The sequence below is a fragment of the Vigna angularis genome, chromosome 7 (assembly GCF_016808095.1).
Source record: "Vigna angularis cultivar LongXiaoDou No.4 chromosome 7, ASM1680809v1, whole genome shotgun sequence".
Classification (NCBI taxonomy): Eukaryota; Viridiplantae; Streptophyta; class Magnoliopsida; order Fabales; family Fabaceae; genus Vigna; species Vigna angularis.
Window position 1 is genome coordinate 8,106,704 of NC_068976.1, and position 22,258 is coordinate 8,128,961.

The 22,258-nt window shown below is 38.2% G+C and overlaps 1 protein-coding gene across 1 annotated transcript; it reads right to left on the bottom strand.

Moving 5' to 3' along the window:
- Positions 1–1,379: 1,379 nt before the first annotated feature.
- LOC128197812 (uncharacterized) lies at positions 1,380–5,966 on the bottom strand. Its single transcript, XM_052880614.1, has 4 exons — positions 5,369–5,966; positions 4,976–5,071; positions 2,504–4,072; positions 1,380–1,999 (listed from the first exon to the last, which is right to left on the bottom strand). Exons 1-4 carry the CDS (start codon positions 5,964–5,966, stop codon positions 1,380–1,382), a joined length of 2,883 nt encoding a protein of 960 aa, XP_052736574.1.
- Between the last annotated feature and the right edge of the window lie 16,292 nt (positions 5,967–22,258).

The window sequence follows — 22,258 nt, forward strand, 5'->3', positions numbered from 1 at the left end:
CTAGAATTGAAAAACAAAAGAAAAACTGAACCCAGGCCCATTTGCTGGCCGAACCAGTCGCGCCCGGGCGCGACCCTGCAAGGGGCGCCTGGGCGCGACTTCTGCAGAAAAAATCTGCAGAATGGTTCCTTCTTCTCTACCTATTTTTGTGAGTTTTTAAGGTTTTTTAGAATTCAATCCATCATGCAAGCAATTCAATTAAACACACATACTAAAACAAAGCAGTCAAAACATGGATGAAACAGAGAAAATGGAAAAACAATTGAAGATCAAAGCATGGGCCACATTCTTGACCGAGCCACTCGCGCTTGGGCGCGACCCTGCAAGGGGCGCCTGGGCGCGACTTCTGCAGAATGTAGAAGTCTAATGCAGTGGTTTGGTTCCACTTTTCCATGATCAATCACGCATTCAAACAGTTTAATTGAACAAACCTACTCTAATTCATACAACAATCAACACTTGCAAGCAAAAGATTTTCAAAACAAGCAAACGAAAGCAAAACCTACTTGATTTGGAGAATTGAATTTGAATTTGGAAATTGGGGGTCTTGAGAGAGTTGAGAGCTTGACTGTGACTGCCCAAAGAAAATGGATTTGTGAAGAGAGTAAGTGAGAGTGAGGGTTAAGTGGTTGGGTTGAGTGGAGTTGAAAGGGTTCGTTAGTGAGAGAGAGTTCACAAAGGTGAGTGTGATGGTGGTTGTGAATGTGGCTGAGATGGAGGTGTATGGTGGTTTTGGGGGCTGTGAGAGGATAGGCACGAGAGAAAGGGGGAGAGAAGGCTGGAAATTAGGGTTAGAAAATGAGGAAGATCAGACCACTGTGCACTTAAGAGGCAGTTGGGTTGGGCCTGCGCAAGTCGCGCCCGGGCGCCCCTCGTGTGGAGGGCGCCCGGGCGCGCCCAACACGCTGCTGCAACTCGCGACTGGGCGCGCCTGGTCAGGGGGGGCTTGGGCGTGAATTCTGCAGAATTTCAGCAGACTGCAAAATGGCTCAACTCACAGTACCATTTTCTGATTTTTGCATTCTCTAGCTCTCAAAGCACCCCAGAACACCTTATTTTTATCAAACACATTTGCTTAAATCTCCAATAAGGAAAATTCACTTGAAGAATCAATTTGAAGGTGTTCAATTTCACAAATTTTCAACATTCTCCAAAACAAGCTAAAACAATTCCATACACAACAGAATCACACAATAAACATCTCAAGCTACACAACACACTAACATACATCCTCACAGACAAATTTTAACAAGTTCTAAAACACAAACAAACAATCAACATCACACACAAATAACAAAATAACACAGAAGGGAGGTTAGAAAGCTGGGTTGCCTCCCAGTAAGCGCTTGTTTAACGTCATTAGCTTGACACACTGATGCTCATGGATCTGAGAGATGAATGATTGTTGTGAGACGCTGAATCTCACCGCCTAGGTACTGTTTCAGCCTCTGTCCATTTACCACCCAACTTCTGTTTGGATCATCTGCTGCAGGGTTAACCAACTCAATAGCCCCATGGGGCTTTACCTCCTTTATGATGAACGGTCCAGACCACTTTGATTTCAATTTGCCTTGAAGAATCTTAAATCTGGAATTGAAGAGTAAAACTTGTTGGCCAGGTTGAAACTCTCTCTTTAAGAGCTTTTTGTCATGATACAACTTAACCTTCTCTTTGTAATTCTTGGAGTTATCATAAGCTGTCAATCTCATTTCTTCCAACTCCTGTAATTGCAACTTCCTCTTTTCTGCAGACAAGGTAGAATCAAAGTTCAAGAACTTCAGGGCCCAATAAGCTTTGTGCTCCATCTCCACCGGTAAATGACAAGATTTGCCATAGACTAGTTGAAAGGGAGTCATCCCAACAGGTGTTTTCATTGCAGTCCTGTAGGCCCACAGAGCATCATCCAGCTTTAATGACCAATCCTTCCTGGAAGAAGAAACAGTTTTCTCCAGAATCCTCTTGATTTCTCTATTTGATACTTCCGCTTGCCCATTGGTTTGAGGATGATATGGGGAAGCAACTTTATGTTTCACCTCATAATGTTTTAGTATCTTTTCAAGCTGATAGTTGCAGAAATGTGATCCTCCATCGCTGATAAGAATTCTTGGCACCCCAAATCTTGAGAATATGTTTTTCCTCAAGAATTTAATCACAGTGGTTGCATCATTCTTCTGACATGCTACTGCTTCCACCCATTTGCTAACATAGTCTACTGCAACCAGAATATACTCATTAGTATAAGATGAAGGTAGGGGACCGACAAAATCAATGCCCCAGCAATCAAAAACCTCAACTTCCAGGATGCTTTGTAGAGGCATTTCATGCCTTCTTGAGATAGTGCCCACTCTTTGACATTTATCACAACGCTTGGCGTGGGCATAAGCATCCTTGAATATAGTAGGCCAGTAAAATCCAGATTGGAGGACTTTGGCAGCTGTTCTTTCACCATTGAAGTGTCCTCCATAGGGTGAATTATGGCAATGCCACAAGATTCCTGCTGATTCTTCTTCAGTAACACACCGCCTCAAGAGATTGTCAGCTCCTAGTTTGAATAAATAGGGGTCATCCCAAACAAACTGCTTAGCATCATTTAAGAATTTCTTCTTTTGTTGCCATGAAAGATCATCTGGAAGGATTCCCGCAGCTTTGAAATTAGCTATGTCAGCAAACCAGGGCCTTTGTTGGATGTGCAAGAGAGTTTCATCAGAAAAGGATTCCCGGATCTCTTCTTCTTTACTTGTAACTTCATCATTGATGAGCCGGGACAGATGATCAGCAATTACATTTTCACTGCCTTTCTTATCATGAATGTGCACGTCAAACTCTTGTAGTAAGAGCACCCATCTGATCAAGCGCGGTTTGGAATCAGGTTTGGTGAGCAAGTACTTGATGGCAGCATGATCAGTGTATATTATCACCTTAGACCCAATGAGGTAGGGCCTAAATTTCTCTAATGCATACACTATGGCAAGAAACTCCTTTTCTGTGGTTGCATAATTTAGTTGTGCTCCATTCAAGACTTTGCTTGCATAATAGATTGTGTGGAACACTTTATCTCTTCTCTGTCCAAGCACTGCACCAATAGCATAGTCACTAGCATCACACATTAATTCAAAATCTTTGTTCCAATCAGGAGATATGATCACCGGAGCGGAAATTAGCTTGGCTTTCAATGCTTCAAATGCTTTCAAGCATTCCTCATTCAGTTCAAATGGTGTATCTTTTACAAGGAGATTGCTTAAGGGCTTAGCAATCTTGGAGAAATCTTGAATGAATCTTCTATAAAAGCCAGCATGCCCAAGAAAGCTTCGAATTCCTTTCACATTAGTTGGTGGTGGAAGCTTTTCAATGACTTCCACTTTAGCTATGTCCACTTCAATTCCTTTGGAAGAAATTTTATGCCCCAAAACAATCCCTTCCGTCACCATGAAGTGACATTTCTCCCAGTTAAGAATGAGGTTGGTTTGGATGCATCTCTTCAAAACTGTTTCCAAATTGGCCAAACATAAGTCAAATGAGCTTCCAAACACTGAGAAGTCGTCCATGAAGACTTCTATACATTTCTCCACAAGATCGGAGAATATAGCTTGCATGCATCTTTGAAAGGTGGCAGGGGCGTTGCAAAGCCCAAAAGGCATCTTTCTATAAGCAAATATACCGAAGGGACACGTGAATGCGGTCTTTTCTTGATCTTTTGGATCGACAGCTATTTGATTATAGCTAGAATAACCGTCCAAAAAACAGTAGAAAGCTTGCCCTGCTAATCTCTCCAGCATTTGATCCATAAAGGGGAGTGGAAAATGGTCTTTTCTTGTGGCCTTATTTAACTTCCGGTAGTCAATGCACATTCTCCAACCAGTGACAGTTCGTGTAGGTATAAGCTCATTTTTCTCATTACATATAACTGTCATGCCGCCCTTCTTCGGGACCACTTGCACAGGACTTACCCATGTGCTATCAGAGATAGGATAAATGATCCCTGCCTCAAGAAGCTTGAGAACCTCTTTTCTCACCTCCTCTTTCATGACTGGATTTAGCCTTCTTTGAGGTTGAGTTGCTGGTTTAAAATCATCTTCCATAAAAATGCGGTGCATGCAATAAGTTGGACTTATCCCCTTTAAATCAGAGATAGACCATCCTACAGCTCCTTTGTTTCTTTTCAACACTTCAATCAACTTTTTCTCTTCAGCAGATGATAAGGAACTACTGATAATCACAGGCTTGTTGTTACCCTCATCTAGAAAAACATACTTTAAATGAGAGGGTAAAATTTTTAGTTCAAGCTTCTTCTCTTCCATCATGACATCAGTCTTTATATCTTCGATTTGTACCTCATTAGATGGAATCTCCTTCAGCACATCCAAATCTGTTAAACGTTCTTCAATCATTCTCTCTTCTTCTTCATTGAGAGATTCACGTGCATCTATGAGTGTTTTTATCAGCGGGGACGACACATGTATCTCCCTTTCTACCGTTATGCAGGCTTCGTCAAGCACATCAACTTGAAAACAAGCTCCCTCATCAGTGGGATGAGACATTGCTTCAAAAACATTGAAATTCACCTCTTCATCTTCCACCCTCACCTTGAGCTTACCATCATCAACATCGATGAGAACTCTTGCCGTCTTCATGAATGGCCTTCCAAGGATGAGTGGTACCTCCACATCCGCCTCCATTTCCATGATAACGAAATCCACTGGAAACACAAATTTATCTACTCGTACAAGAACATCCTCCACTACACCAAGTGGATACTTGATGGATCTGTCTGCCAATTGTAGGCTCATCCGAGTAGGTTTGAGTTCAAGCTCTCCAATTTTCTCAAATAAAGAGAAAGGCATCAAATTGATACTTGCACCCAAATCGATCAATGCTTTTCCAATAGCTAGCTTACCTATAGTACAGGGAATAGTGAAGCTACCAGGATCCTTGAATTTAGGAGGGAGGAGCTTCTGGATAATGGCACTGCAGTTACCTTGAACTTCAATGGTCTCTTCCTCAATGTATTTCCTCTTTTTAGTGAGGAGTTCCTTCATGAATTTTGCATAGGCCGGCATTTGCTGTAGTGCTTCTGAGAATGGTATTTTTATCTCCAATTGCTTGAAGATATCCATAAACCGTCCAAACTGCTTTTCTTTATCCTTTCTTGTGTATATTTGTGGATAGGGAAGGGGCCTCTCAACTTCTTTTTCTTTTCTTTTTCTTCTCTCATCCTCTTCTTCTTTTTCTTTCTCTCCACTAACACTATTCTCATTTTCTTTTCTCTCATTCTCTTCTTCTTTTCTATTCTCACTCTTTGTCTCATTTTCATCTTTTCTTTCATCACTTTCTTCTGAGTTCTTTTTCTCTCCACTCACTAATAACTTACCACTTCTTGTAGTGATTGCCTTGCACTCCTCCTTTGGGTTGGTTTCAGTATTAGCTCCAAAACTCTTATCAGGTTTTTCTTCTAGCTTCTTGGTCAGTTGGCCAACTTGTATCTCCAAATTCCTTATGGATGCTTCCGTGCTTTTGTGGTTGGAGATGGATACTTGCATGAATTGTTGAAGAGTGTCCTCCAATTTAGAGGTCCTGTCTGATAGAGAGGGGTGTGGTTGGTATTGTTGTTGAGGTGGTCTGTTTGAAGGTCCAGCTTGTCCTTGGCCCATGCTTGGGTGCGGTCTCCATCCTTGATTATATTGATTGTTACGGTTTTGATTACCCATATAGTTCACGTCTTCTTGGGTATTGACCTGCATAGCACAATGACCATTAGCATGTTCTCCACCACACAACTCACACCCTTGATGTTGGGCTTGTGAAACATTCTGGAGTTCTTTTGGCAATTGAGAGAGTTTGTTCATGAGCGCTTCAAGCTGTTGGGTCATTATCTTGTTTTGGGCTAGTAGAGCATCCTGAGATTGTAGTTGAAACACGCCTTTTTGCTGAGCCCTTTCATTCTGCAATTCACTGTCATTTGCAGCCATGTTTTCTATTAGCTCATGGGCTTCTTCTGGTGTCTTCTAACGGATATTTCCTCCAGCTGAGGCATCTAACATCAATTTGGTTTGGGATCTCAATCCTCCCAAAAACATGTTGAGAACAGTAGGCTCATCAAACCCATGAGTGGGTGTCTTTCTCAATAGCCCTTTGAATCTGTCCCAGGCTTGACTCAGAGTCTCATTGACATCCTGCTGAAAAGATGAAATCTCCTGTTTCCCTTTGTTAACCTTGGACTGTGGAAAGAATTTGTTGAGGAATTTTGCCACAACATCCTCCCACGTAGTGAAGCTATTTTCAGGGAAAGAATTCAGCCACATCTTCGCATTACCTCCCAAGGAGAATGGAAATAAACTGAGCCTTATTGCCTCATCTGGCACTTGATGGATCTTTACAGTGTTGCAAATTTCCAAGAAAGTTGCCAAATGATTATAAGGATTCTCGTGTGATAGGCCATTGAATTGATTACTCTGCACCAGATGGATGAGAGCAGGCTTCATTTCCATGTTCACAGCATTTACCCGTGGTCGAGCAATACTATTAAAGTGGAGCGGTCCTGCAAAAGTAGAGTAGTCTTCCAAGGTGCGCCTTGCTTGTCTATCACCATTGCCATTCATATCATCACCCATATCCCCCATTTCCTGATGAGCTGTGGAAGAGTTTGGTTGCTCAGAGATTATAGGTGCGGGAGAAATGTCTCTCGGAGTTCTGTTTTCTCTCCTTCTTTGGCTATTGTTTCTTCTTGCTGTCTTTTCAACTTCAGGATCCAATAGAAGAGGTTCAACTGATGGTGTGCTTCTAGTACGAATTTTTCTCTGCATTCACTAGAAACAACAATACTAGAGCACAAGATTAACTTTAAGATCACTAAAACAAATTTATTCACAGTATAAAGAATATAAGAATAAAGCCTAAGTTGGTTAAGAATTACACAACAGTAAAGTACTAACACCGAGTCCCCGGCAACGGCGCCAAAAACTTGTTAACTCTTTGGCAAGTGTACCAAATCGTTCAAAGTAGTAAAACCGGTAAGACCGGATATCGTTTCCCAAGAGACTCGTGTAATACTTTAAAACCGTATAATAAGTTAACTAACTTAGACTAAGAATAACATCATTTTGGTGTGATTCAAGTGTAATAAAATTCCAATGCATATATATACGATAAAATGAACGTCTTAGAGGCTTAAAGATTGAAAGTGGTTGATGGATAATGAAACAATATGGAAGATATGTTGGAGAATGATTGTAATTACTACGCTATCATGCAAATGCACATTACTACTTCATCAAATGATTGCGTTTGTCAACCTTCCTATTATACTCAGACCCAATTCCTTGGTAGAAAAAGCCTAGACTCACTTTTGCAGTCCCAATTCCTTGGTAACCTAGAAAGTTCATCTGCATTACAATTAGAGGTTTAAGACAACTAAAGGATCAAGCTCCATTCCTAGATACAATCTCCTTTAGGCGTTAATTCCAGTTCAAGATCCACACAATACTTTCCAATATCTAGCAAATCTAAGAATCATGCTATGGTTGATCAAGTCACAACAAGCTTTAAGAGAAGGAAATTAAACACTCACAATCAAATGAAAGAAGCTTAAATTCATTAAACCCAAGTGCATTTACATGAAAGTTTCGTAACTACATCATTCCCCAACAAATTGAGATTAGTTCTCCATAGTCATGGAGAACTTGAGCTTACAATGGAGAAAAATGGAAGAATGGGGATCCAAGGAGGAAGGATGGAGAGTTTCCACTGCCCAAAACCAGCTCCCTTAGGTTCGAAAATGGTGTTCCAAGCTTCAGCCGCCGCGATGTCCAACTTCAGGTTCAGAATGCTTTAAATAGAACTAGGGTTCCAGGTCAGCAGAGGTCGCGCTCGGGCGCCCCTCTGTCGCGCCCGGGCGTGAAACTCTCTGGAAATTGATTCAATGCTTGTGAAAAGTCGCGCCCGGGCGCCCCATTTCTCACGCCCGGGCGTGAAACTCTCTGGACTTGGATGAAGCGTCCCATGCGCGAGGACGAGCGTCCACTTCTCCTGGGCGAGCGTCCACTCGCTGGCCGAGCGTCTTCTTTTCTCCCTCTGGACGAGCGTCCTATCTGCTGGGACGAGCGTCCGCTCGTGCGTCCACTCTTGAACGAGCGTCCACTTGTTCTGGCGAGCGTTCTGTGCGTGTGGGCGAGCGTCCGCTGAGAGTCTGGACGAGCGCCCTCTCGTGCTGGACGAGCGTCCTCTCGTGCTGGACGAGCGTCCTCAGTGCTGGACGAGCGTCCTCAGTGAGACTCGCTGTAAACTCGCGCCCGGGCGCCCCTCTGTCGCGCCTGGGCGCGAGATGCCTTTGTTACTCCTTTAGTCTCCTGCTTTTGAATCTTTTCCTTGGTTCCCAAGTACTTCTCCAATACACACAATTTGCCTACAAATTTGAGGAATTAATGATGAAAACATAGATATAAAGCTTAAGCTAGAAATTCACAAACTTAGATAAAAAGAGAGGATTAAACATGTTTCAAGCTTCAAAAGGGTAGATTTGGTACGAAAATTGGTTCAAAGATAACGGTAAAATTTACCGTTATCACCCCTCTCTACACACCACAGCACAATGGGGCAGCAGAGAGGAAGAACATAACCATATTGAATATGGTTAGGTGCATGTTGAAGAGTAAAGGACTGCCTAGTTTCCTATGGGGTGAGGTTGTGCTGACAGCCACCTACATTTTGAATTTGTCTCCAACAAAGAGGCTGAATGGTATTACACCTGAGGAGGCCTGGACAGGAGTGAAACCAGATGTCAAACATCTGAAGATTTTTGGTTCTGTGTGTTACAGACATGTACCTGATCAGTTGAGGAAGAAGCTAGATGATAAAAGGGTTTCATTGATTCTGGTGGGCTATAATGCTATAGGGGGATATAAGTTGTATGATCCTACAATAGGGGCAGGTTCTATCAGTAGAGATGTTGTAGTTGATGAAGCTAGGATATGGCAATGGGAATCAAATCAGAAAGAAGCACCAACCATTGTGTTGAGGATGAACCTGCAACAGTGGAGTCAGAGGCATGTAGGAGGGAGGAGAGTGTTAGTAGATCATCTAGAATCACTCAGCTACCAACACACCTGAGAGATTATGATCTAGCCTATGATGCAACCATTTCATCAGAAGGTAATTTTGTTCACTATGCCTTAATAGCAGAAGTTGAACCTGTGGAGTTTGATCAAGTAATGAGGGATGAAAGGTGGTACAAGGTTATGCAGGAAGAACTAGATTCAATAGTGAAGAATCAGACCTGGGAATTGACAGAGTTGCCTCCTAACAAGAAGCCAATAACACTGAAATGGATTTATAAGTCCAAGATAAATCCACAAGGTGAGGTGATTAGATACAAGGCTAGATTGGTGGCCAAAGGGTTCTTACAATAGGCTGGGATAGACTATGGAGAGGTGTTTGTACCTGTGGCCAGAATATAGACAATTAGATTGGTGGTCTCCTTGGCAACACAGTTCAACTGGACTTTGCATCAATTAGATGTAAAGTCTGCATTCTTGAATGGTAACCTGGAGGAAGAAGTTTATGTTGTTCAGCCTCTGGGATTTGAATATCAGAGACATCCAGATAAGGTGTACAGATTGAAAAATGCTCTATATGGGCTCAAGCAGGCACCAAGGGCTTGGAATAAGAGAATACATGAGTTTATCAGCAGCATTGGGTTTGAGAAGTGTGCTTCTGAACATGGAGTATATGTTCAAGGTTGTCAGCATAATGGGAGAGAAGAAAAGTTGATAGTGTGTTTGTATATGGATGATATGCTAATCACAAGAAGCAGTGAGGAGAAAATCATTGATCTCAAAGTTCAAATGTTACAGGAATTTGGAATGAGTGATTTGGGGCGGGTAAGCTACTTCCTTGGGATTGAATTTAGCAAAATTGATGGTGGAATGTTCATGCATCAATCCAGATATGCATTGGACATGTTAACTAAGTTTGACATGCTTCATTGCAACTCTACAAACACTCCAGCAGAGGTGAGTTTGAAGTTGGAAAAAGACCCTAAAGAATAAGCTGTTGATCCTACTGAATACAGAAAGATGGTTGGAAGCCTAAGGTATCTATGTAATACTAGGCCAGACATCAGCTACAGTGTAGGTTTAATTAGCAGGTTTATGCAGAATCCAAGAATTTCTCACTTGAATGTTGTTAAACGAATTTTGAGATACTTAAAAGGTACATACAACTTTGGAATATTGTTGCCGAGAGGGGAATCAGGAGGAGAGGTACGAATTAATGCCTACTCAGACTCAGATTGGTGTGGAGATAAGGGTGATAAGAAGAGTGCTACTGGGTACGTGTTCTTTCTGCTGGGTACGAGTTAATGCCTACTCAGGCTCAGATTGGTGTAGAGATAAGGGTGATAGGAAGAGTACTGTTGGGTACGTGTTCTTTCTGGGTGGAGCACCAATCTCATGGAGCTCTACAAAAGAACCAGTAATGGCTCTTTCATCCTATGAGGCAGAATACATTGCTGTCGTTGAAGCCACGTGTCAAGCAGCTTGGCTATGTTCATTGATGAAAGAATTGAAGATGGAATTAGAGGGGAAAGTCAGACTGCTTGTGGACAACAAGTCAGCCATAAACCTAACCAAGTAGCCTACATTGCAGATATACTCACTAAGGCTCTTAAAGGTGAACGCTTTCTAGTTCTTAGAAAGCATATCGAAGTAAAAGAGGTGGAGATCAGTGAAGATCGGCAGAAAGGGGTTACGAAAACCTAGGGTTTTCATCGTGGAGAGGAGATCTACTCAGTGGAAGATGGTTTCACGATTTCAATCGGTGAAAAAGAGGGTTTTCTTCGAAAATCATGTTTTTGTTTAGGAGGAGTGTTAGAATAAACAATAAACATTTTCAGTTTTCAGTTACATTCAGTTCATTTCATGTATATAAAAGTTGTAATCACATACTGTAAAGGTTAATGAAATTTCTGAAAAGATATTCAGTACCTTGAGTGCCTTCATTTGCTCTCTGTCTTGTTCTTTGTTTTGCTCCAATGTGCGGTGGCTATGGCCATCTCTGGTGGAAGAAGGTGGAACCCTAGTAGAATGTTTCTCTCTACTCTTTCTCTAAAACTCTCGACATTTCTAATTTCTCTCTCTTGTTACGTGGTAGCATTGCTTTTAATCATCAGAGACATTTGGTTTGGGTGCTTTCTCATTTTTGCCCCTAAATCTAATATAGAGTCCAGTATTTAATAAAACGCACCATTTCGATGATGCTGAAGGGAGCAAATGAAGGAGGATCGAGCAATTAATTGAGAATTTCACCCCGACATTTATCTTTGTGTTGTCTTAAGCATTATATTAATGGACATTTGTTCTTGTACTCATTTTCTATTGAGGTTTCTCTTGAGGTGACCTCGGTGATTAGCTTCTCATTAAATTCTTTTGGTTTGGAGACTCTATTATGGAATAGATCCTTAATATAATACGATTTATTTTAGTTGGGTCCAAGCTTTCTTTATACTTAAAGTCTCAAGCGTTGTCGGATTGTCTCCATATTGGGTCTACTTTAACGAATGTTTTCTCTTAAACCCAAGTATTATAACACTGGGTTGTTATCTACGGGTATTGGAATGCCAAATTACTCCTATACTTAGATATTAGATCCCCGAATTGCTCTTGTACTCAATCATTGGAACGTTTTGTTACTCTAGTACTCAAACACCAAGTTTCTCTTATGCTTGGACTTTGGAATGTCAAGTTTCTCTTGTACTCCATCATTAGAACATTGAATTTATACTTGTATTCAAACATTAGAACAATGAGTTGTTATTGTATTTAGACCTTGGTACATTGAAGTGCTCTTATACTTGGTCATTAAAACATTGAGCTACTTTTGTACTCGAGTACTACAATGTCGAGTTGTTGTTGTACTCGGGCACTAGAATGTCGAGTTGTCCTTGTACTCAATGAATTCTTCTCGAACTCGGGTATTGGAACGTCGAGTTACTCTTGTACTTGGGTACAACACCAAGTTGCTCCTTCCATAGTCTACTTTTGTTGATCTCGACTATTTCTAGCTTTTGTGGTTGCCAGAGTGATTTGGCAATCAGTGTTTTGACTGAGTTCAGAATTGCTTCTTGGGTTGTTCCTATGTGGAGAAATATTTCTCCTTTCATTTTGTCAAATTTTTGGTTTGGGCTCATATCACCTACAAGTCTTCATAAGTTGAAGCTTGGATTTTTTGCACATATGCATGACGTTGGAAGCAAGTTTATCATTCTATTGAAGCAATTGTTGGATTTGATTTGAATGGCAATGATAAGGCCATCTCTTCGTTGGAGGACTCAGATGTTAATAAACTTTGTTAGAAACTATTAAAATGTCCTTCAATGCTTTTGGTTATGCCTTGTGTTGTGATAGGGCACTCTTTTTTCAATTGTCTTGGATTTGTCTAATTGGGTTTGCGGTCATTGTGGTTGAGATGTATTTAGACACTTATCTTGTCACATATTTGGACACTTAGTTTGTACTCTCCTATTTTTTTCAAGTAAGTCCATAATCGGATAGTGGTAAAATGTTTTAGGTGTTTTCCAAGTAGATCCATGGTCAGACACTTAGGCTTTGTTAACTTGAATAGATTTGGGGGAGAGTTATTGATGGGATTTGAAGATAAATATTTTTGTTGTTTATTTGGGTGGATTTGGAGATAAGTGAGAGTGGATTTGGAAGTAAATTTTTTTAATCTATCACATCAATCAAATCCTACACTAATTCTCACAAACTTTACTTCCAAATCCACTCTCACTTACTTCCAAATCCACTCAAATAAATAACAAAAAAATTTACGTTCAAATCCTCTCAAATTTCCCCCATCACTCTCCCCCAAATCCATTCAAGTGAACAAAGTCTTAGGCTTGAATTAATCGAGTTTTGTCAAACTTCCTCTAGACTAGGTTTGCTTTTTGGAATGTGTTGAACCATCGTGCAACTCTTTCATTTCATTGATTCTCCTGGAATTTGAGTTTCTTATAATATCTAGTGTATGAGGTCCTTCTTGTAGTGTTTCTTGTCAAAGTTTTGTCTCGTCGAGCTCTAGTTACGAGCGATTCCCTTTTTGTGTGAAGAAGCATGATGATGCTTTTAGTGAAGCTTTGAACTCTTTAACGAAGGGTGATACAAGTTGATATCAAGACCACCTAAATTGCCAATGCATAGAAGTTTTTTAGAACTAAATAGACTCTCAAGAGAGAAATAAGTCACAATGGTCAGACTTAAGAATCTTGTTTTTCTTAGACAATGTTCCTTCGTACCTTTTTTACAAATTTCTTCGTAAAAATTCATACTTTTTTATAAAAAGAGAGGAGTCATGTTATTATGTCCTTGTCCGGAAACTGCAAATTCTGATAAGAGAGAGGAGAAATCCACCACCTTAGTCATCAAAATACGCCACTTAAAAGGAATTTATTTTTCATCCGAGCTTATGCATTATTTTTTAATACATTTAAGTCTGACTTTTAAGCCTCCGTAGCACTACATGCTCAACTTTTCAATTTCTCTCACACTTCTTGGAGAGTGGCGCACATGCAAATTGTGCTATTGCACGTGAAAATCTGTTGTTGCACATGCGGGCCTGGTTCAGGATGGGAAAGAATGTGTGGAGGAAACACAATATGAAGAGAATAATAATATAGATGAAGAAAAGGTGTTTGTGTTTGTGACAATTAGTTTTGTGAGGGAAGGAGGATGATGATTTCAGAATGATCAAATTATGGATTTAACTACGGGCAGTACTAACAAAAAAAACCAAAGACACATGTTTGGTTGATTTAAACCAACATAGTAAAATCAAGAAACTTAGTAATGAATATGAGAAGTCACTGCTTGGGCAACAAAAGAAAATAATGTTGTTGATGTTGTTGTACCCGCAGATACTGACTGTGTTCTTCACCTTTTTCCCCAAAAGTTTGAAGATATCAGTAATTACAATTGACCCTGAGATTCAAGAAGTGGATATATATATATATATATATATATATATATATATATATATATATATATATATATATATGTTACAATAAGTAGTGAATCCAAGGAGAAGATATGTAGGAGAAATAATAAACTATATTGATAACAAAAACAGGCTCCATCGTAAGGAGAAACCCCAATGGTTTTCTCAGAGGATGTCATGAGATAGTAGAGTCTAAGTTAGTGAGCACCAGACTCATATCTCATAAGGACAAGGACATAGGTCAAGTCCTGCTACCTATGTGAGGACCTTGTTGGTGGACAATGTTTAAGTATGTTTATAAGTAGTCGTAGAGCTTGAAGGCCTACCCTGGTCTTGGGGAACTTGTGGGACCTAAGTCCTCTAACTTTTTGTCTAAGTAAACAACCTTTTTCATTCTGTTTATCGTTTTTTAGGATGACCATAATTAATCTTTAAGGTCAAATATTCAATACTCGAAAACCTGTTATATAAGATTATTGCTGTCAAGCTTTTTTTATTTGGTGTCTGTTTTCTTGCTTCCCATTAATTGGTGTTGCCAGGTCATTGATATTTTGTTCTAAAAAGTGATCATGTTGCTGGAAACAGATTTTTTATATATATAATCCAGTACACGTTGTTGTCCAGTGAATTGGTGCTATTTATGGTGTTGTGAAGACCTTTTTGACTTATTTTGTTTTGGAGCACACTGCTGATTCGGTGCAACTTAGATGTTTATAATGTATGCTATTTTTTTGGGTGCATTAAAGTGGGTTTAGGAAGGTTCAAGTTGCATGGTTTAGTGCATATATAATGGATATACTGTCCTAAAAAATCATCCATGTTAGGGTGCTTAGTACAGTAACTTTCTGGTCAAAAAAATTGTATGTTTTAAAATATGAATGGGTGCAGTAAATCAAAGTGTTGCCCTAGATATTTGAGTTGGTGTATTGCGGTGCATTTATGTTGGGTTATATAATTTTATTAGGCCATTGAAATCTTGATTTCTATCTCATTCAGCACGAAAAAAAAAGCAATAAAAACTGTTGTTGTTTTGTTTTTTTTATGAACGTGAATTCATGGTTTTTGTTCTTTGGGTGCATTGCTTTTTTTTTGTGAATTTTTGGATGCATGCCTCTGAAAAATGTGATGCTAGAAAATCCAGTTTTGGTGTTTTGTTATTTTCTGGAAACATGGTTTGAAACCTAATGTTATTGGATGTTGCTGGAGTTTCTTTTAGGTCCAGTATGTGTAAAAATTATGGTGCTATGCTTGCTGTTTTTGTGTGTTTTATGGCCAAATTTTGGTGCATTAAAGTGATGTTTATTGTCTCCAATAGGAAAAACTTGGTCCTATATCCCTTCCTTTTGCTAAAGAGAACAATGGTAATTCCTAGATGCTGGTAATTCCCAATTACAGTATAAAATTGTGGCAGAGTAAATATCGTTCAGAGGTGTATAACTTCTTGAAATCATGTGCAACCGTACGATTTGCCTATTTTTGTAGTTTTTTTAAAATTTATCTATTCTCATTATTTTTTGTAGTTTTTTTAAAATTTATTTATTCTCGTAATATACGAGGCAGATTTTCTTATTTTTGTAAGAAAATCTCTATGTCTTGCTTACATATGCTTCCATGAATATTCATAATTCAATTCACACAAGTTTGGAGTAGAATTAGATGAATTTCAGTGTGGTAGTTATTTTTATTATCTAGATTCTAAATTTGGGAATTTTCGGTTTTAATTAATATCTTGTTAAATTTTTAGTTTTTTTTAGTGATTGTATTCATACTTAAGTCTCACCATCCATTCCATTTGATTGTTCCTCCACACACTAGAATTGCATCTTCCATATATTCATAGCCACTTACATCTCTCTTTTTTTTTTGTTTTTCTACATTCTAGTTTGGGTTAGTAATTATAGGCATGTTTTAATTATAGGAGGGAAACAGTGTTAATGGAAAAACTTTTTTCCAACCCTTGTGATATAGCACATTTCTTTGAGTACAAGATTTATCAAGTAATTGTTGAATGCTCGACTTTTCAAGTGATTATAAACGATAACTTCTTTTTACGTGCTATTCAGAATATACACTGCAGTGTTTGTAAGAACTTTCTTCGTTAAAGAACAATCGTTTAGTATGGAAAGTTTCTTGTATGTATAACTAAAATGCAACTGCAGGGTTTATAAGAGAAGCATTTAGGCAGAAGTAAACAATAAATGCAAAGATATTTTTATATTGATTCACTCCAACTAAGCTACGTCTAGTTTTCTCTATCCACAGAGGGTTCCACTATAATCTTCCACAAGATTACAATTGAATGAAGTACCTGAAAAACACTAGAAGGGGGTTGAATAGTATTAATGGAAAAATTATTTTTGCAACCCTTTTGATATAACACGTTGTCGAGCTTTGAGATTTTCTTTTAAACGCTTAGATGCTCGATCTAATAAATAATTATGAATGATAATTACTTTTGTCGAGCTATTCAGAATGTACACTACAGAGTTTGCAAGAATTTCCTTTGTTGAAGAATAATCATTTAGCTTGGAAGGTTGTTGTGTTTAGAAATAAAATCACAACTACAGGTTTTGTAAGAGAAACTTTTAAGCAAGAGAAGAGATAATTGCATAGATAGTTTTATATTGGTTCATTCCAACTGAGCTACGTCTAGTCTCCTCTACAAAAGGTTCCACTATAATCTTCATAAGATTACAAGTGAGTATTTGCATCACTCCTGGTTTTCACAGTCAGCAAATAACTTCCTGTTACCCTAGACTTGGATGAGTAGTCTCACCACTCATGGTCTCCACAACAGCAAATAACCACATGATACCCTAGACTTAGAGGAGTATTCGCATCACTCCTAGTACTAAGCAACCTTGCCTAGATTTCCTTAACTCAATTGAGTTCAACAAGTATTTTAATTCTCTTTAAAATTGCAATCAAAGATTGCTTACAAGTCGTTCGGACTATTACTCTCGCAGAGAGCATGTGATTACAATACAAAGCAGTTTAAACACTCGCAGGTGTTTCTCTCTTTTCTCTTTCTCTCTTTCTTACAATCAGTAAGCAATTTGACAATGAAGCTCGATAGTATTTCCTTTCTTCTTTTCTCTTCTTCTGTTTTTCTTGCTCAGATATCTTCTTTTTCTTGAGCTTTCTCTGTGATTTTCCTTTTAATGCTTCTTAGGCTGAATATTTTGTTGTATGCTATCCTCTTGTTATCCTTTTGAAAGTTCTTATATTTGGAGGTTTTTCAGATAACTATTGTTAGACTAAGTTCTTGGCCTTGATTCTTGTGCTTTCTTTTTTCTTCGTGTATAACACCCGTTGGGTAAAGTCAACTTGTCATAGCAGGCATGTTTTTTCAGTACTTTGCTTGAAGTAGGTTGTACGTTCTTTTAGACACCGCTTCAAGTAAAGAACATTATGTGAATATCTCTTTTAACGTCCATTTCTGATATTTGATCTGAAGATCTTGGATGCATGTAGAGTAGCTCATCTATGTAGAATAGAGTAGATTGTGCATGCAGTAGATATGTCCTTTCTTATCACTTTTGTTGTTTTTGAATGTTGAGCATTTAATGTGATTTATGTTACCAATAAGGAGCATTGGTATCTTGAAGATAATGATTTTGATGATGTTACAAAGTGAAGAATAAGAAGACTTCTGTTATATGAGTTTAAAAGCATATCTGTATAAGAGAAGACACCAGAACCGAGCAGTTAAGACCGAACGGTCACTCAGCACTTGAAGGTCGAGCACTATTTATGGCCGAACATTGTTCATGGCCAAACACAGCTTAAGACCGAACGGTACAAGGCATGACCAAGACCATGCGGGGCATGAATGCAGCCGAGTGGTTAGACGTTGAAGTGGTGGTAGAAAGAATTGAACCTGGCAACAGAGCAAAGACATAACTGAGACCGAACGGTCGTAACAAATGAAGGCCGAACGAAATATAAAAGTTGAAGGTCGAACACAGTAAAAGACTGAACGGTGAATAGCATATGCAAACCGAACATCATATAACGTTGAAGATCGAACGATTACTATCAGTCAAACACCGAACGGTATCTAATAGTTAAAGGCTGGATGGTGTATAGCAGTTCAAGGCCGAACACAAGATGAACATTAGCCGAACACAATTCAGGACCGAACGGAGTTCAACATTGGCGAAACTGAGTTGAATACCGAACAGTTACTAACATTGGCCGAACACAAGTTGAGGACCGAACGATTTTGAACACAGTTGTAGGTTGAACACGGCTAAAAGGCTGAATGGCGCATAGCAGTTGAAGACCGGACGATGTCAAACACAAGTCGAACGATATTTTGTCCAACTAACACTGTAGAAGAAAATATTAAGAGTTGGAAAGTTTACAAGTATTCAGCTAAGCGGTGGAAAGCATTACCGAGACCGAGTACTTAGCACCTGATGTTGAGAAGCTATAAGGAGACAAGCCAAACAGTAGAAGGCAATCAGGGCGCAAACCGAATGATAGACAGTGTTGAAGAACTAACTGGTTTGAAATGTTAATATTCAAACTACTCCAAGTCTCGCAGATAATCGATTATCACTTACAATAATCGATTATCACTGGCAATTGTAATGTGTTTTTTAGTTTCTGACCAATAGGCTATATATATACCTTTCCCAAACACTTCAGAAATCAACTTTGCGAATTTGAGAATACAGTGCAAATCTGAGGAAGTTCTCAAGTGCTAGTTCATTGCTCTTGTCAAGTCTTGTGAATAGGAGAAGCTCGCGCTTTGTGTGTCAAAGGTCAGAGCGGTTCTCTTCAAGTTGGCAGAGTTGTTGCTTCCGTGTTCGTTTAACGAAGGATGCTCTTCCGGTTCGTTTATTGAAAGAAGGTTCTTGTTGCATTCTTCTGGTTCGTTTGTCGAAGGAAGGTGTTTTTGTTATTGTTATTTTCTATTCACTTTCATTGTAATTGTGAAACTGTTTTAGTGAAAAAGTTAATCACTACTCATAGTGATTAACCACTGGACGTAGAATCTTTTGATTCGAACCAGGATAAAAATTATTTGTGTGATTTTTCTACTCCCTGCACTTTTTATATTTTTTGCTCATCAACTGTTTGATAAAACGTTTAAGAGAAAATTAAAGGAACCATTTTTAATTTGACTGAACACGCTTTCCGTAATTTTTATTCCGCTGCGCGACTCGAAGATACCGGTTGTTCCTGACCAACAATTTAATGATTACTCAAAACAACAAAGCGTTTTTTGGTTTTCTACCATTGAGGTAGCATTTGAAAATTAAGCTTTTCTTCTAAGGATACCAAGCATTGAGTAAAAACTTCATCGTTGGAAGTGATATTTAGCTCAAGGTATCGTTTAGACAAAGTAAACACTTCTTATGATTTTGCCTTTTTTAGATAGACAGTGTGTATCGTTGTTTGTGTTTTCTTAGGTATTTTAGGTTTTAGTTTTTTAGAGTGTTTTTTCAATGATCGTCTTGATATTTGTTTCATTTTCCTAAGAGTTAAAACGAATATCCTTTAGGTATGATAGGCTTTCCACATTTAGCTTCAACTCTCTTAGACATTTTTTACTAAATAGTCGTTTAGCATTGCGTTTGGGTGTTTTGATTTCGTTGTTTTTTTGTTTCCTAAAATGCTAAGTGTTTTCCTAAGGTTTTCTATGTTGGGGATTTTGGTTCTAAATTTATGTTTTCATCCTATGTTGTCTTCATATTATTATTCCGTTCAATGTTATTTGGTTAAACTTCAAAACATAAGGGCGTTTAGGCGCATAGACGATTTTGTCTTAACAATCCCATTTTTTGTTGTTTAACAAATACACATTTAAACGGTATATAATCTTTCTTAGTTCCATGTAAAGTCTTAACTTTTATGTGTTTTGGTTCATTATGTGTTTTACATCTTTTATTATTTTTATCTTTTGCATGTGTTTTAGTGGACACAGTCGAAATATATAAAACAACATTTAATATATCGTGTGATAAAAACTTAAACTAAGACATAAGTTAAACAACAAAAAGTTAAACAACATAAACTAAGACACAAGTTAAACAACAAAACAATCAATATAAACAAGAAACTTTATATTTAAGCACAAAGACATATTACATGAATGTAAATATAGACTCCTAAGATGAACTTTAAGAATCTGGAGACTCCCCTGATTCTGTGTTATCCTAACTTCTAGTGTACTCGCCCCGAGTACATGCTTCTAGATGCTGACGCGTCTATTCTTGATTTATTCTCACCCTTATTTGATAAACATGAAAACGAAAGGATAGAAAGGACATCATAGCCCGACAGATTAGGAAGAGTAGAGGGAAGGAACAAGGAGACATAGGGGTTGATGGATTTGAATGAATACAAACGTGAGGAAGGTTGGGAAGGGAAAGACTCCATCAGATAGAAGGGAGAGGAGATGGATATGATGGTGGAAAAGAGAAGTGAAATAAGGGGTTAAGGAAAAGGATAGACGAATGAAAGAGAGATATTGGTGGTTAGGTGAGGTAGGGTTTGAACGTGAGGGGTGTAGGTTTAGTTGAAGAACTACGTGAAGTACCTGAAAAACACGAAAATGAGGGAGGAGGGTTGAATAGTTTTAATAGAAAAACTCTTTTCACAACCCTTCTAATATAGCACATAGTCGAGCTTTGAATATATCTTAAGAAAGCTTAAACACTCGACCTAATAAAGGTTATAAACGATTCTTGTTTTTAACATGTTATTCAGAATGCACACTTTAGAGTTTTGTAAAAACTTCCTTAGTTCAAAAGGTAATCGATTAGCTTGGAGAGTTCTTGTATTTAGAAAGCAAAACACAATTGCAGGTTTTTATAAGAAAAGTGTCTAGGGAAGAGAAGAGATAAACACACAAGAGATTACAACTAAGTATTCTCACCACTCCTAGTCTGAGTATTCGCACCACTCCTGGTACTAGACTATCGTGCCTAGATTTCTCTTGAGTATTCGCATCACTCCTAGTACTAGATTATCGCGCCTAGATTTCCTTTGACTATTCAAACCACTCCTGGTACTAGACTATCGTGCCTAGATTTTCTCCACTCAAATGAGTTCAGTTGCAAGTGTTTGAATTCTCTCCAGAACTGCAATCAATGATTGCTTACAAGTCGTTCAGACTATTACTCTCGTAGAGACGATATGAAGACAATACAAAGTAGTTTAAACACTTGCATGTGTTTCTCTCTTTTCTCTTTCTCTTTTTCTTACAAATGAGTAAGCAATATAATAGTGAAGCTTAAAGTGTTTCTTTTCTTCTCTTCTTTTTTCTCTTCTTCTCTTTTTCTGGTTAGATATGATATTTTCCTTGAGCTCTTTCTTTTTCTTCTCTTTTAAATGCTTCTCATGATAGATATTTCATTATGAGATTTTTCTCTTGCTTTTCTCTTGACTATCCTCTCGATTTATCTTTATAAAGCTCTTATATTTACAGGCTCCTTGAATAAATGTTTGTTAGACTAAGCGTTCGCTTTGATTATTGTGTTTTCTCTTTCTTCGTGTACAACAAACGTTATATAAGTCAATTTGTCAAAACAGACATACTTTTTCAATACTTTTCTTGAACTAGGTAGTACGTCTGTTTAGGTATGGCTTCAAGTGAAGAACATTTTGTGAATATCTCTTTTGTCTCTAACGTCCACTTTTTGATATTTAATTTGAAGCTTTGTGGATGTGTGTAGAATAGCTTATCTGCAAATAGTAGAGTAAATTATGGATGCAGCAGATAGGTCTTTTCTTATCACTTTTGTTGTTTTTGAACGTTGAGCATTTAATGTCATTTAATGCTTGCTTAGAACAACAAAGTGCTTTTTTTGATTTCCTACCGTTAAGGTAGCATTTGACAATTAAGTTTTTCTTTTAAAGATGTCAAGTGTTGAGTGAGACTTCATCTTTGGACAAAGTATTGTTTTAGCTCAAGGTATCGTTTAAGCAAGTAAACGCTTCTTTTTTATCTTTGTCTCTTCTTTAGACAGATAGTGTTTGACTTGTTTATGTTTTCTTTTGTAATTTTCTCCTTTAGTCTTTTAAAGTGTTTTGTCAAAGACATCGTCTTGACATTGTTTTTTTTTTCGAAGGCTAAACTCAATATCCTTTGGGTATGATAAGCTTTAAGAGTTTAGCTTTAAGTCTCTTAGACACTTTAGGCATAATATTTGTTTAGCATAGCGTCTTAGTGTTTTTGACCTAGATGTTTTTCTAGTTCCTAAGAGCCTAAATGTTTTCCTAAGGTTTTCTATGTTGGGGATTCAGGTTCTAAGTTTTGTGT